The sequence below is a fragment of the Taeniopygia guttata genome, chromosome 26, assembly GCF_048771995.1.
Source record: "Taeniopygia guttata chromosome 26, bTaeGut7.mat, whole genome shotgun sequence".
Taxonomy (NCBI): domain Eukaryota; kingdom Metazoa; phylum Chordata; class Aves; order Passeriformes; family Estrildidae; genus Taeniopygia; species Taeniopygia guttata.
Window position 1 is genome coordinate 2,449,363 of NC_133051.1, and position 14,392 is coordinate 2,463,754.

The 14,392-nt window shown below is 55.0% G+C and overlaps 1 protein-coding gene across 1 annotated transcript; it reads right to left on the reverse strand.

The window, feature by feature from the left end:
• Window positions 1-1,645: 1,645 nt before the first annotated feature.
• Window positions 1,646-12,482, reverse strand: FMOD (fibromodulin). Its single transcript, XM_030292107.4, has 3 exons — window positions 12,090-12,482; window positions 6,482-7,492; window positions 1,646-3,280 (listed from the first exon to the last, which is right to left on the reverse strand). The coding sequence occupies exons 2-3, from the start codon at window positions 7,476-7,478 to the stop codon at window positions 3,129-3,131; spliced, it is 1,149 nt and encodes a 382-aa protein (XP_030147967.4). The 5' UTR covers window positions 7,479-7,492; window positions 12,090-12,482; the 3' UTR covers window positions 1,646-3,128.
• Between the last annotated feature and the right edge of the window lie 1,910 nt (window positions 12,483-14,392).

The window sequence follows — 14,392 nt, forward strand, 5'->3', positions numbered from 1 at the left end:
TTTCCCTTTTTCCTGGGACACTTTCCCTTTTTTCCTGGGACATTTCCCTTTTTCCTGGGACATTTCCCATTTCCCTGGGACATTTTTCCTGGGATATTTCCCTTTTTCCTGGGATGTTTTTCCTGGGACACTTTCCCTTTTTCCTGGGACATTTTCTCTTTTTCCCTGGAGTACTTTCCCTTTTTCTTGGGACATTTCCCTTTTTCCTGGGACATTTCCCTTTTTCCTGGGAAATTTCCCTTTTTCCTGGGACGTTTTTCCTGGGACATTTTCTCTTTTTCCCTGGAGCACTCTCCCTTTTTCCTGGGACACTTTTCCTTTTTCCTGGGATGTTTTTCCTGGGACATTTCCCTTTTTTCCTGGGACATTTCTCTTTTTCCTGGGAAATTTCCCTTTTTTCCTGGGACAATTTTCCTGGGACACTTTCCCTTTTTTCCTGGGACACTTTTCCTTTTCCCTGGGACATTTCCCTTTTTTCCTGGGGCACTTTTCCTGGGACACTTTCCCTTTTTTCCTGGGACATTTCCCTTTTTCGTGGGAAATTTCCCCTTTTCCTGGGACATTTCCCTTTTTCCTGGGACACTTTTCCTGGGACACTTTCCCTTTTTCCTGGGACACTTTTCCTGGGGCACTTTCCCTTTTTCCTGGGACATTTTCTCTTTTTCCCTGGAGCACTTTCCCTTTTTCCTGGGACATTTCCCTTTTTCCTGGGACATTTTTCCTGGGACACTTTTCCTTTTCCTGGGACATTTCCCTTTTTCCTGGGATGTTTTTCCTGGGACACTTTTCCTTTTCCTGGGGCACTTTCCCTTTTTTCCTGGGACATTTCTCTTTTTCCTGGGAAATTTCTCTTTTTCCTGGGATATTTCCCTTTTCCCTGGGACAGTTTTTCTTTTTCCTGGAGCACTTTCCCCTTTTTCCTGGAACGTTTTTCCTGGAGCAATTTCCCTTTTCCTGGGACATTTTCCTTTTTCCCCTCTGGGGCAGCAGGGCAGCCCCATGGTCTCCCCAAAGTGTTTGGGATCACAGAGGGGTGAGCATCATCCCAGAGGGGATGGAAAGAGCCAAAATTCCAAAATCCCAGCTGAATTCACTCCTGATGTGGAGCTCAACAGATCAGGAATTTCCTGCCCAAATTTCTCCTCTTCTACACCCAAAACGCTGCTGGGGGGAACAGGATATTCCTCATGGATCTCAGAGGGGTGAGCATCGTCCCAGTGAGGATGGAAAGAGCCAAAATCCCAAAATCTCAGCTGAATTTCACTCCTGATGTGGAGCTGAACAGATCAGGAATCTCCTGCCCAAATTTCTCCCCTTCTATACCCAAAACGCTGCTGGGGTGGGGTGTGGGGAGAGCAGGATGTTCCTCATGGTCCCTAAAAAGTGTTTGGGATCACAGAGGGGTGAGCATCATCCCAGAGGGGATGGAAAGAGCCAAAATCCCCAAATCCCAGCTCCGTTTCTCTCCTGATTCGGGGAATTTCCTGCCCAAATTTCTCCCTCTCTACATCCATGGATGTTTTCCCTCGTTTCTCCGGGAAAAGCCGCAGCTCCCGGGGAAAGCTCCGTGCCGTGCCCGGGCCAGCCGCTAGACGGCAATTCCAGCCTGGATTATGGCTGGAAAATCATCCCGGAACGCGCTGGCTGCACCTACTGGAAGGTTTTTATTGATGGTTTTGGGGTTTACAGTTCATGCTGGTGAAATTATGGCATTTTTGGGGTTTTTTTTTTATTTTTAAAAATGATTTTTGCATGCGGGAACAACGCGGAGGGTCGGGGTGACCACCTTGGACACCCCCAAAGCTCAGCTGCCCCTTGGTCCTCAAACTCGGCCACCCGAGGGGCTGAGCTGGGGAATTTGGGAATTTTAGGGAATTCCAGCGTGGTTTTTTGATTAGTTTTGGGGTTTTAATTGGGACGAGCTCAGGGAGGGGCAGCTGGGGGTGACAACACCAGGGGTGACAACACCAGGGGTGACAACACCAGGGGTGACAGCACCAGGATTTTCCCCATCCTGCCCTGATCCAGGGGTTTGGGAGGAAGATTTGGGATCTCTCCCATGCCCAGCTCGTTCCTCGGGGTGGGTTTCTCTCCTTTAGGATTTTTAATTCTGGAGCAGGTTGATGGAAAAGGGGGGAAAAGGAAGGGAAGGGATGGATTTGCTCCTCCCCACCCCACACTGAGGGACCCTCCAGCCCTGAGATCTTCAACCCTTCACTCCTGCAGCTCCCAAACCCCTCGGGTGCTCCTTCCAAGGGGGCTCAGACCTGGTTTTGGGATGGGGTTTGGGATTTCCCCATTTCCAAGGTGGGATGAATCCCACCGCAATGTGGGGCAGGAGGTGACAGTGGAGACCCCGACCCGGTTTTGGGATGGGATTTAGGATTTCCCCGTTTCCAAGGCGGGATGAGCCCCACCCCAGTGTGGGGCAGGAGGTGACAGCAGAGACCCTGATCCGGTTTTGGGATGGGGTTTGGGATGGGATTTGGGATGGGATTTAGGATTTCCCCATTTCCAAGGCAGTATGAATTCCACTGCAGTGTGGGGCAGAGGGTGACAGCAGAGACCCTGACCTGGTTTTGGGATGGAATTTGGGATTTCCCCGTTTCCAAGGCAATATGAATCCCACCGCAATGTGGGGCAGGAGGTGACATTGGAGACCCCGAGCCAGTTTTGGGATGGGGTTTGGGATGGGATTTAGGATTTCCCCGTTTCCAAGGCAATATGAATCCCACCCCAGTGTGGGGCAGGAGTTGACATTGGAGACCCCAACCCAGTTTTGGGATGGGATTTGGGATTTCCCTGTTTCCAAGGCAATATAAATCCCACCCCAGTGTGGGGCAGGAGGTGACATTGGAGACCCCGACCCGGTTTTGGGATGGGATTTGGGATTTCCCCGTTTCCAAGGCAATATGAATCCCACCCCAGTGTGGGGCAGGAGGTGACAGCGTGCACGGCGCTTTGTGGGGTGGCTGTGGTGACCTCAGAGCTGCGATCCAAGCGGGAAAAGTGAGAATTCCGGGAAAACCGTGAGCGCGCTGCGATTGCGCTGCCGCGAAGCCGAGTGGGATGGAAAAGCGGGAATGAGGGGGGTCCCTGGGAGAGGGGGACACGAGTCCTGAGGGGGGTCAGATCTCGATGACGGTGGCCCGGCGCAGGCACAGCGGCGCGTCCGGGGGCACCGCGTTCCGCTTGATCGCGTTGCCGTCCAGCCGCAGCACCTGGAGCCGCGAGTAGTTCATGACGTCCACCACGGAGCAGAAACTGCTGATGGAGAACTCTGGGGAGGAGAGGAGATGCTGAGGGCTTCAGGGTTTAGTTTTTGTGGGTTTCGGGTTCTGGGCTGGTTTAATGGGTGGGGTTGGGCTTTGTGTTATGGGATGGTGAGGGATGTTCACAGGGTAGGGAGATAAAACAATTCCTGCTCCAGCTGGGGACCAAGGACAAATGATCCAGACCTCAGGCCCTCTCTGTGATCCAAATTTCAAATGATCCAAATCTCAAAGGATCCAGATTTCAAATGATCCAAATCTCAGGCCCTCTCTATGATCCAAATTTCAAATGATCAAAATATCAGGCCCTCCCTGTGATCCAAATTTCAAATTATCCAAATTTCAAATGATCCAAATCTCAAAGGATCCAAATTTCAAATTATCCAAATTTCAAGCCCAAGGACACAAACAAGGTGGGCTGAAGAGAGAAAAACAAGCAGGATGGGACTGCATGGGCTAAAGCTGTAATTGGATAATTAACTCCAATATGCAAATGGAGGAGAACTGATAAAAGGGAGAGCCCCCGTGAGTGGTCGTGCATTTTGTGGCCATTTTGGGTCCAACTTGGGTTAATTTTGTGACCATTTCGGGTTCATTTTGTGACCATTTTGGGTCCATCTTTGGCTCATTTTGTGACCATTTTGGTTCATCTTGGGTTCATTTTGTGACCATTTTGGGTCCATCTTTGGCTCATTTTGTGACCATTTTGGTTCATCTTGGGTTCATTTTGTGACCATTTTGGGTCCATCTTGGGTTCATTTTGTGACCATTTCGGATTCATTTTGTGACCATCTTGGGTTCATTTTGTGACCATTTTGGGTTCACTTTGTGACCATTTTGGTCCATCTTGGGTGCAGCCCTGGCTGGGCTCTTGTGCTGCCCAAGGTGGCTCCATGAGGAGATCCTTTAATAAATCCCTGCTTTATTCTTTATCTCTGTCTGGCCTCTGCTCTGGCTCAGCCTTCCCGAGGCATCACTGGAGCTGAATCCCCCACAACTTTCCCCAAAGGGCTGATTTTTAGTGGGAAATTCTCTGCTCCAAGGGATCGATCTCTGAGAGCTGCTTTGTGTTGAGGCAAAAACAGGAAAAAAAAAACAAAAAAACAAACAGGAAAAACAGGGCAGAGGGGAAAAACATGGGAGCAGCCCAAATTTGATTTTTCCCGCAGATTTGGACTCAACCCCTCAAGCTACAAGGATTCCTGGTGCTCCTGGCCGCAGCCAGGAGGAGCAGGAGGGTTTGGAATCTTCCCTGCCCAGCCGGGATGGAGCACCCGGAGGGTGGAGTTCGGATGGAAAACGTTGCTTTCCATCAGGATTTTCCTTTCCAGCCTCTTTTGGAGGCTTCCTGAGCTGCAGCCTCCATCCCCTGACCCCTCTGGCCACCGTGGGACCCCCGGGCAGCGTGTCCAGGAGCGGGGATGTCCCTGTCCCCATCCCAGCCGTCCCCTGTGCCAGCGCCAGGCAGGGAAATTCCAGCCCAGGCTGAGTTTGGAAGCTGGAGATGGAACAAACTCCAAAAATACATTTTTTTGGTGTTTTTTCATGCAGGATTTGAGCCTAGAGGGCAGCAGAGCTGCAGGCCGGGCTGGTGCTGGAGAAGGCAGCGGGATGCTGTGGGGGGGACACGCTGGGATTTGGGGGGCTGCACCCACAGAGGGGACCCTCGGTGGGGCGGAGGGGCAGGACCGGGGGCGGGATGCTCCAAAGGGGTTGGGGAGCGCTCCTGGAGCCGCATCCCCGATCCTGGGGGTGCTGAGAAGGTCAGCAGGACCCGCAGAGGAGGAGGAGGAGGAGGAGGAGGAGGAGCCGGTGGTGGCTCCGCAGCGTTTGTGGGCAGACGGCGGCAGCTCCGCTTTGGAAAGCAAACATTTGGGAATCTGTTCCCGTGTCTGTGCTGCTGGCAGCTCCCGCTGCGGGGTTCTGAGTTCTCCCTGCGACAGCCGATGGCTGCACTAGCGCCTTCCCGTTCCCATCCCCATTTCCCATTCCCATCCCCATTTCCCACTCCCATTTCCCATTTCCCATTCCTATCCCCATTTCCCATTCCCATTCCCATTTCCCGTTCCCATTCCCATCCCCATTTCCCATTCCCATCCCCATTTCCCACTTCCCATTTCCCATTTCCCATTTATATTGCCCATTTCCCATTTCCCATTCCTATTCCCATTTCCCATTCTCATTCCCATTCCCATTCCCATCCCCATCCCCATTTCCATTTCCCATCCCCATCTCCTATTCCCATTCCCATCCCCATTCCCCACTTCCCATTCACATTTCCCATCCCCATCCTCATCCCCATTTCCATTTCCCATCCCCATTCCCCACTTCCCATTCCCATTTCCCATCCCCATCCCCATCCCCATCCCCATTTCCATTTCCCATCCCCATTCCCCACTTCCCATTCCCATTTCCCATCCCCATCCCCATCCCCATCCCCATTTCCATTTCCCATCCCCATTCCCCACTTCCCATTCCCATTTCCCATCCCCATCCCCATGTCCCATCCCCATCCTGATTTCCCATTTCCCAGTGGAAATCTGGGGGGGAACCTCCATCTCTGGAGAAGATTTGGGAGGAAACAGTCCTCGGTGGAGATCTGGGAGGAAGCAGTGGAGATTTAGGATAAAACTCCTGCCCTGGAGGAGATCTGGGAGGAACCTTAGTCCTCGGTGGAGATCTGCAGGAAACCAGTGGAGATTTGGGGAAAAAAACTCTCTCCCAGTGAGGATTTGAGAGGAACCTCCATTCTTGGTGGAGATTTGGAACAAACCAGTGGAGATCTGTGAGGAATCCCAAATTCCTGCTCAAAGCACTGCCCCAGGTGGCTCCTGTGGGTTCCCTACCCCTGTTCACTGGGAGAACTGGGAGGAATCTCCATCCCAGTGGAGATTTGGGAGAAACTTCCATCCCTGGAGAAGATTTGGGAGGAAACAGTCCTCGGTGGAGATCTGGGAGGAAGCAGTGGAGATTTAGGATAAAACTCCTACCGTAGAGGAGATCTGGGAGGAACCTTAGTCCTCGGTGGAGATCTGTGGGAAACCAGTGGGGATTTGGGGAAAAAAACCTCTCTCCCAGTGAGGATTTGAGAGGAACCTCCATTCCTGGTGGAGATGTGGAACAAACCAGTGGAGATCTGGGAGGAACCCCAAATTCCTGCTCAAGGCACCGCCCCAGGCGGCTCCCGCGGGTTCCCCAGCCCTGCTCACCGTTGATCTGGTTCCCCTGCAGGTAGAGGTTCTCCAGGTTGGTGTTGACCCGCGGGATCTTCTGCAGCCGGTTGTAGGAGAGGTCCAGCTCCAGGATGCTGCTGCTGTTGAAGGTGTTGCTGGACAGCCCTTGGTTGGTCAGGCTGTTGTGGGACATCCTCACGTAGAGCAGCCTGGGGGACACCTGGAAATAATCGTCGGGGATGGCGTTGATGTAGTTGTACTCCAGGTAGAGCTGCTCCAGGGAGGCCGGCAGCCCGTCGGGGACCTTCCTGAGGTTGTTGTAGCTCAGGTCGGCCAGGATCAACGACTTGAGCCCCTTGAGGGACGCGCCCATCTCGAAGATGAAGTTGTGGCTGAGGTAGAGCGCCGTGAGGTTCTCCAGCCCCTCCAGAGCATTGGAAGGCACCTTGGAGATGTGGTTGTAGGAGAGGTGGAGCTCTCGCAGCGAGCGCGGCAGCGGGCCGGGCAGCCTGGTCAGGTTGTTGTTGTTCATGTAGAGCCTCTCCAGGCGCTGCAACTTCCCAAAAACCCTTTTCCCCATCTTTTCGCTGCCGATCTGGTTGTTGTGCAGCGCCAGCCACTCCAGCTCCGTGGCGTTGTCGAAGGCGCCCTCCTGGACGGAGGTGATCAGATTGTTCTGGAAATAAACGTACTTCATGCGCGACGGCACGAAGGGCAGGTACCGCAGGTTGCGGGTGTCGCAGTACATGGCCGAGGAGAAGTTGGGGGGACAGTCACACTCTTGGGGACACCGCCAGGGCGCGGCTTGCTGCGGCTCCGGCTCGGGCTCGGGCTCGGTGTCGGTGGCCGAGGGGTAGGAGTAGGCGTAGGCGGGGCTCTCCTCCTCGTAGTAGGGCACGTAGTTGTAGGAGGAGACGCGGGACTGCCGCAGGTAGTACTGGAGCCACGCCAGGTCCTCCTCCTCGTTGTACTGGCCCAGGGAGGAGCCGCAGAGCCCGGCCAGGATGAGGATGAGGGTGGTGGCCCAAGGCATGGCGCTGGAGGGACCTGTGAGGGGACAACGCCGTGGGAGGATGAGCCAGGGGAGGAAGGCAGAGCTGGAAGGGGTGGCAGAGCTGGAGAGGCAGGAGATGAGGGAATCCGGCCCAAAAATCCCCGTCTGTGGACACCTCCCTTGTGTGGAGTTATTACGTGATCTTCCCCCTTTTCACCTTGGAGAAAATTCCGGCCTGCTGGAGATTCGGGAGGAACCGGTGGAGATTTGGGAGAAACCAGTGGAGATTTGGGAAAAATCTCCCACCCTGGAGGAGATCTGGGAGGAACCGGTGGAGATTTTGGAGAAACCAGTGGAGATTTAGAAGAAAACTCCCACCCTGGAGAAGATTTGGGAGAAACCAGTAGAGATTTGGGAGAAACCAGTGGAGATTTGGGAGAAACCTCCCACTCTGGAGAAGATTTGGGAGAAACCAGTGGAGATTTAGGAAAGACCGGTGGAGATTTGGGAGAAACCTCCCACCCTGGAGGAGATCTGGGAGAAACCAGTGGAGATTTGGGAGAAACCAGTGGAGATTTAGAAGAAAACTCCCACCATGGAGAAAATTTGGGGGAAAACAGTGGAGATTTGGGAAAAAAATTCCCTCCCCGTGGGGATTTGGGAGGAATCTCCATTCCCATGGAGATTTGGGAGAGACCTCCCACCCTGGAGGAGATTTGGGGGAAACCAGTGGAGATTTGGGAGAAACCGGTGGAGATTTAGAAGAAAACTCCCACCCTGGAGGAGATTTGGGAGAAACCGGTGGAGATTTAGGAGAAACCAGTGGAGATTTGGGAGAAACCTCCCTCCCTGGAGGAGATTTGGGCAGTTTCTGGGCGAGGACAGAGCCTGGGGACGCAGAGATTTGTGCGAGGTCACACGAGGTGCCTGGGGCTGGCTCTGCGTGGGAGGGAGGAGGAGGAATTCGGATCCCCTTGGAGGAGGGATTTGAATTCTCTGGCTGACAGGCGAAGCTGCCGGATCAGGGTGATTTTGGGAGCTCGAGGAGCCTTTTGAAGGAGCTCGAGGAGCTTTTGAAGGAGCTCGAGGCGTCTTTTGAAGGATCTATTTATGCTCCTGGTGACAGGAATCGCTGTGGGTTTCTTCCAGCTCTCCCTTCCCCCACAGAAACGCGGGACGCAGATCCTGGTAAACAAATCCCGCCTGATTTTGGAGCTGAAACCTCTTCCAAGCTTCCATTTCCCCAGGCAGGAGAAGGGGCAGTCCCCTGGGTGTGACCAGGGAGAGGGGACAACAACTGCTGCTGGGCCCAGAGGAGGCAAAGCCATCCCTGCCATGCCCAGGTGGGGAGGATTCCCGCTCCGGAGTCATCCTCCCTCCCGATCCGGGATAAACCGGCGCTCACGGGGTGTTCCTGAGGCCAGGAACGTCCTGAAATGCCTCCAGGAACGTCCTGCTGGGAGAGGGAGAGGATCCGACGTGGCTGGGAGGGTGTCACTGCCAGCTCTGCTCCGGTGGGGACAGCAGGGACCAGCAGGGACCAGTAGGGACCAGTAAGGATGAGCAAGGACCAATAGGGACCAGTAGGGACCAGTAGGGACCAACAGGGACAGCAAGGACCAGTAGGGACCAACAGGGACCAGTAAGGACCAGCAGGGACCAGCAGGGATGAGTAGGGACCAGTAGGGACCAGTAGAGACCAACAAGAACCAGTAAGGATGAGCAGGGACCAGCAGGCACCAGTAAGAACCAGCAGGGACCAATAGGGACCAGTAGGGACCAGTAAGGATGAGCAGGGACCAATAGGGACCAGCAGGGACCAGCAGGGACCAGTAAGGACCAGTAAAGACCAGCAGGGACCAATAGGGACCAGTAAGGATGAGCAGGGACCAGTAAGGACCAGCAGGAACCAGCAAAGACAGCAAGGACCAATAGGGACCAATAGGGACCAGTAGGGACCAGTAAAGACCAGCAGGAACCAGCAGGGACCAGTAAAAACCAGCAGGAACCAGCAGGGACCAATAGGGACCAATAGGGACCAATAGGGATCAATAGGTACCAGTAGGGACCAGCAGGGACCAGCAGGGACCAGTAAGGACCAGTAGGGACCAGTAGAGACCAACAGGGACCAGTAAGGACGAGCAGGGACAGCAAGGACCAGCAGGGACCAGCAGGCACCAGTAAGAACCAGCAGGGACCAACAGGGACCAGTAAGGACCAGCAAGGACCAGCGGGGACCAGTAGGGACCAGTAAAAACCAGTAGGGACCAGTGTCCCCTTTTTGCCATGCCACGGGTGGCCCTGAGGTCACCTGCTGACCCCTGGCCATGTCCCCAGCCTGCAGCAGGGAGGGGACGGCCGGCCTGGCACGCACAGAGGGCACAGAGTGCCGTGCCCTGCCAGCCTGGCACGGGACAAAAGCGGGATTGAGGCAGGCGTGGCAAGGCCGGGATTTGTCCTTTTTTCCCAGTTCCCCGCTCCGTGTGCTCGGGACGGGATCCTGAGGGATGCTGAGTGCCACGGGGAGCTTGGCAGGGGCAGAGGAGTTTCTCCTCCTCCTCCTCCTCCTGCTGCTCCAGGGCTCTGTGCCTGCTCTCATACCACAGCCTGCAGCTTCTCCACCCTCTTGGCAGCCTCTTCTTGGGGGCCCCTTTGGGGCAAAACCCCATCCCTGGAGGAAATACCCCATCCCTGGAGGAAAAACCCCATTCCTGGGGGGCAAAACCCCATTCCTGAGGGGCAAAAACCCCATCCCTGGAGGAAAAACCCCATTCCTGGAGGAAAAAACCCATTCCTGGGGGGCAAAAACCCCATTCCTGAGGGGCAAAATCCCATTCTGGGAGCAAAAACCCCATCCCTGGAGGAAAAACCCCATCCCTGGAGGAAAAACCCCATTCCTGGGGGGCAAAAACCCCATTCCTGAGGGGCAAAACCCCATCCCTGGGACCAAAACCCCCATCCCTGGGGACAAAACCCCATTCCTAGAGGAAAAACCCCTTTCCTGGAGAAAAAACCCCCATCCATGGGGGCAAAACCCCATCCCTGGGGAGAATATCTCCATCACTGAGAGCAAATCCCTACATTTGGGGGGCAAAACCCCATCCATGGGGGCAAAACCCCATCCATGGGGGCAAAACCCCATTCATGGGAGCAAAACCCCATCCCTGGGGGCAAAACCCCATCCCTGGGGGTGAAACCCCTATAACTGGAGGAAAAACCCCATACCTGTGCGGCAAAAACCCTGTTCCCAGGGACAAAACTCTATGCCTGGAGGAAAAAACTCTATCCCTGGGAGCAAAAACCCCATCCCTGGAGGAAAAATCCCATATTTGGGGGGCAAACCCCCATCTTTGGTGACAAAACCCCATCTTTGGGGGGCAAAACCCCTATTTCTGGGGGGCAAACCCCCATTTTTAGGGTAAACCCCCCATCCCTGGGATCAGAACCCATCCCTGGTGTCCCCCCACCTTTCCCGACGCCCCCTTTGAACCCTCTGGTGACCCCAAAATCTGTCCCCAGCACCCCCCTGCTGTCCCCTCGTTGTTTGTGGGGTTCTCCTTCATCCCTGGGGGTTCCCCCCTGGGTTTGGGGTGGGGTCAGGCCCTGGTGTCCCTGTCCCCTCCTGGTGTCCCTGTCCCGTGCCAGGGGATGGGATGGGATAATGGGATGGGATAATGGGATGGGATAATGGGATGGGATAATGGGATGGGATAATGGGATAATGGGATGGGGCACGGAGATGGCAGAGGGGCAGGAGGGGAGATGGGATAAGGGGAGGTGGGTGAGATGGAAAAGGAGCAGCAGGAAAAAAGAGGGGAGGGAAAAGGACGTCGGGAAAAGTGGGCAGGAGGGGAGAGGGGCACCAGGAAAACGGGTGGGAAGGGAGGTGGGCATCGAGAAAAGTGGGCAGGAGAGAGGAACGGCGGGAGAAGTGGGTGGGAAGGGAGATGGCATCAGGAGAAGTGGGCAGGAGAGAGAAGAAGCAGGAGAATTGGGCAGGGGGAGAGGTGGGCACCGGGAGAAGTGGGTGGGAAGGGAGATGGGCATTGGGAGAAGTGGGTGGGAAGGGAGATGGGGAGATGGGCACCAGGAAAATGGGTGGGAAGGGAGATGGCATCAGGAAAAGTGGGCAGGAGAGAGAAGAAGCAGGAGAATTGGGCAGGGGGAGAGGTGGGCACCAGGAGAGGTGGGTGGGAAAGGAAATGGGGAGATGGGCACCAGGAAAATGGGTGGGAAGGCAGATGGCATCAGGAAAATGGGTGGGAAGGGAGATGGCATCGAGAAAAGTGGGCAGGAGAGAGAATCAGCAGGAGAATTGGGGAAAAGGAGAGGTGGGCACCGGGAGAAGTGGGCAGGAGAGAGAAAAAGCAGAAGAATTGGGCAAAAAGAGAGGTGGGCACCGGGAGAGGTGGGTGGGAAGGGAAATGGGCATTGGGAGAAGTGGGTGGGAAGGGAGATGGGCACCGGGAGATGGGCAGGAGTGGAAGCACCTCTCCAGCAGCTCCATCTCTCCAGCTGTACCACCCGGGGCGCAGGGATGGAAATCAGCTTCCAAAAAAAAAAAAAAAAAACCCAAAAACCCCCCAAAAACACCCAAATAAATAAAACAACAATAAAAAACCTGCCTAAAAGCGGCCGAGGCGGACTCACCGAGCTGCGCTCCTCCTGTGCACAGGCTGCTGCGGGCTCTGCCCTGGCACCGGCAGCATGGGCGGGTGGCTCCCGCCGGGTGCCCGCCCCAGATCCCGGAGCAAATATTGCGCTGGCAGGAGCTCGGCAGGATTTTGGGGAGCGACCTCCCCGCCGCGGCTTTGAGGAGAGACTGGAGAGCCCCGGGTGCTGCCTGGCGTTATAAATAACTGCGATTTCTTTCCTCCCTCCTCTCTCCCGTCTTTCTCTCAGGAGTGTTGGCACTTTCCAGGCTCGCTCTGTTGAACGATTTAGCGGGTTTGGGATGTTGTTTTTCAGGGATCTCCTGCGTTTCTCATCACGGAGCTGCTGGCCAGAGAGGGAATATCAGGAATATCGGTTTTTGGGGGTGCTGAGAGTGAGATTTTTTTGGGAAAAGCAAGGAATTACCCTGAATTTTTACACTAGCAGGAGGGGAGAGGTGGGCCCTGCTCCGAGGCTGCCGTTAAATATTTGGGATAAACATTTCCATGGACGATAAGGCGGCAGCATCCAAAGTAAATAAATTCCCTACCAAAGGGGCCACTGTGACAGCGGGAATTTGTCTTTGGGTTTGGCAGCGTGGGGTTGCCAAGCTGGCATTTCTGCAGGCTGGGAAACTCCACATGGGATTGGGGGGTGGGGGGTCTCAGCTGTCCCACCAGGATTTGGGATCTCATCCATCCTGCTGGTATTGGGGGGGTCTCATCCATCCCCCAGGATTTGGGATCTCATTCATCCCCCAGGATTGGGGGTCTCATCCATCCCCCCGGAATTTGGGATCTCATCCATCTCCCTGGGATCTGGGAGTTGATCCATCCCCTGGGATTGGGGGGTCTCATCCATCCCCTGGGATTTGGGATCTCATCTATCCCCTGGGATTTGGGATCTCATCTATCCCTTGGGGTCTGGGATCTCATCCATCCCCCCAGAATTTGGGATCTCACCCATCCCCTGGGATTTTGGATCTCATCCATCCTCCAGAATTTGGGATCTCATCCATCCCCCGGGATTTGGGATCTCATCCATCCCCCGGCATTTGGGATCTCATCCATCTCCCTGGGATTTGGGATCTCATCCATCCTCCAGAATTTAGGATCTCATCCATCCCCCAGAATTTGGGATCTCATCTATCCCCCAGGATTTGGGATCTCATCCATCCCCTGGGATTTGGGATCTCATCCATCCTCCAGATTTTGGGATCTCATCCATCCTCCAGATTTTGGGATCTCATCCATCCCCCAGGATTTGGGATCTCATCCATCCCCCCATGGCTCAGCCAGGGTGGGAATGCGGAGATAAGCACAGGGAGCGTGTCCTGGGGGTGACCCATGGTTGGGAAGAGGTTTTGGGGCTCACCCCCGTGCCCCTGGGGGGCCCTGCAGAGCTGTCCCACCCCTGTCCCTGTCCCCATCCCCATCCTGGCTCCCTGAACTCCTTGGAGCCAGCTCTTCCCAGCATTTCCTCCCGCAAGGAAAGGAGAGGAGAGGAAAGGAGGAGCCCGGAGGGTTCTTGCTCCTCCCAGGAGCCTGGAATGATTTAGCGGAGCTCAGCAGGTGCCAGCTCCCCCTCTGGGCTCCTTTTCTCCTTGTTTTCCATAGAAAATTCCCAGCCAAAACATCCTCCCGGGGCTGGGGGAGCCCTGCAGGGATCCGGAGCGAGGAGGAGGAGGAGGAGGAGGAGCAGCGATGTGAGGGGATTTGGGCTTGGAGGGACACGCTGTACAGAGGGGACTCAGCCAGAAATCCCGAATATTTGGGAAGGGAAATGTGTCTGGAAAGCACAGCCCGTCTGCAGGGAGGGAGGATGTGGAGAAAGTGGGAAAAGAGGGCAGGGAAAGGGAGGAAAACCCCTTTTTGCAGGGAAGGGAATTGGGATTTTTGTTTTTTATCCCCTCTGAGCTTTGTTGGTGGCAGCTGGAGAGGGAATCCCACATGGAAAGGAAGGGCTGGAGGTTTTGGGATGATGGAGAGGATGGAGGGGTTGGATCCCACTCCCAGGGAGCCAAATTCCCAGGAAAATTTTGTGAAATTCTGCTGAATTCCCAGGAAATTGCGTGCTGCTCTCGGAGCGTCTCTGGCCAACTGCTCCAAGGATTTCAGGGCCCAGAGGTTTTCCTGGAAAAGCAGACAGTCCCCAGCCAGGCTGGATAAGGAATTCCAGCCTCCCCAGCTGCTGGAAGTTTAAAGGATCGGGGTTATCCCTTTGGAGGAGGTGGTGGCTTCCAGGGGTGCCCTGGGAATGCTGAGGAGCAGGAGATGGCCCCGAGTGGTGCCATTCCTGTG

Coding starts and splice junctions, on each gene's coding strand:
- FMOD (XM_030292107.4), bottom strand. CDS start 7,478: ATGCCTTGGGCCACCACCCTCATCCTCATCCTGGCCGGGCTCTGCGGC. Junction 3,281..6,481: donor GCAGGGGAACCAGATCAACG/GTGAGCAGGGCT, acceptor TCTCCTCCCCAG/AGTTCTCCATCAGCAGTTTC.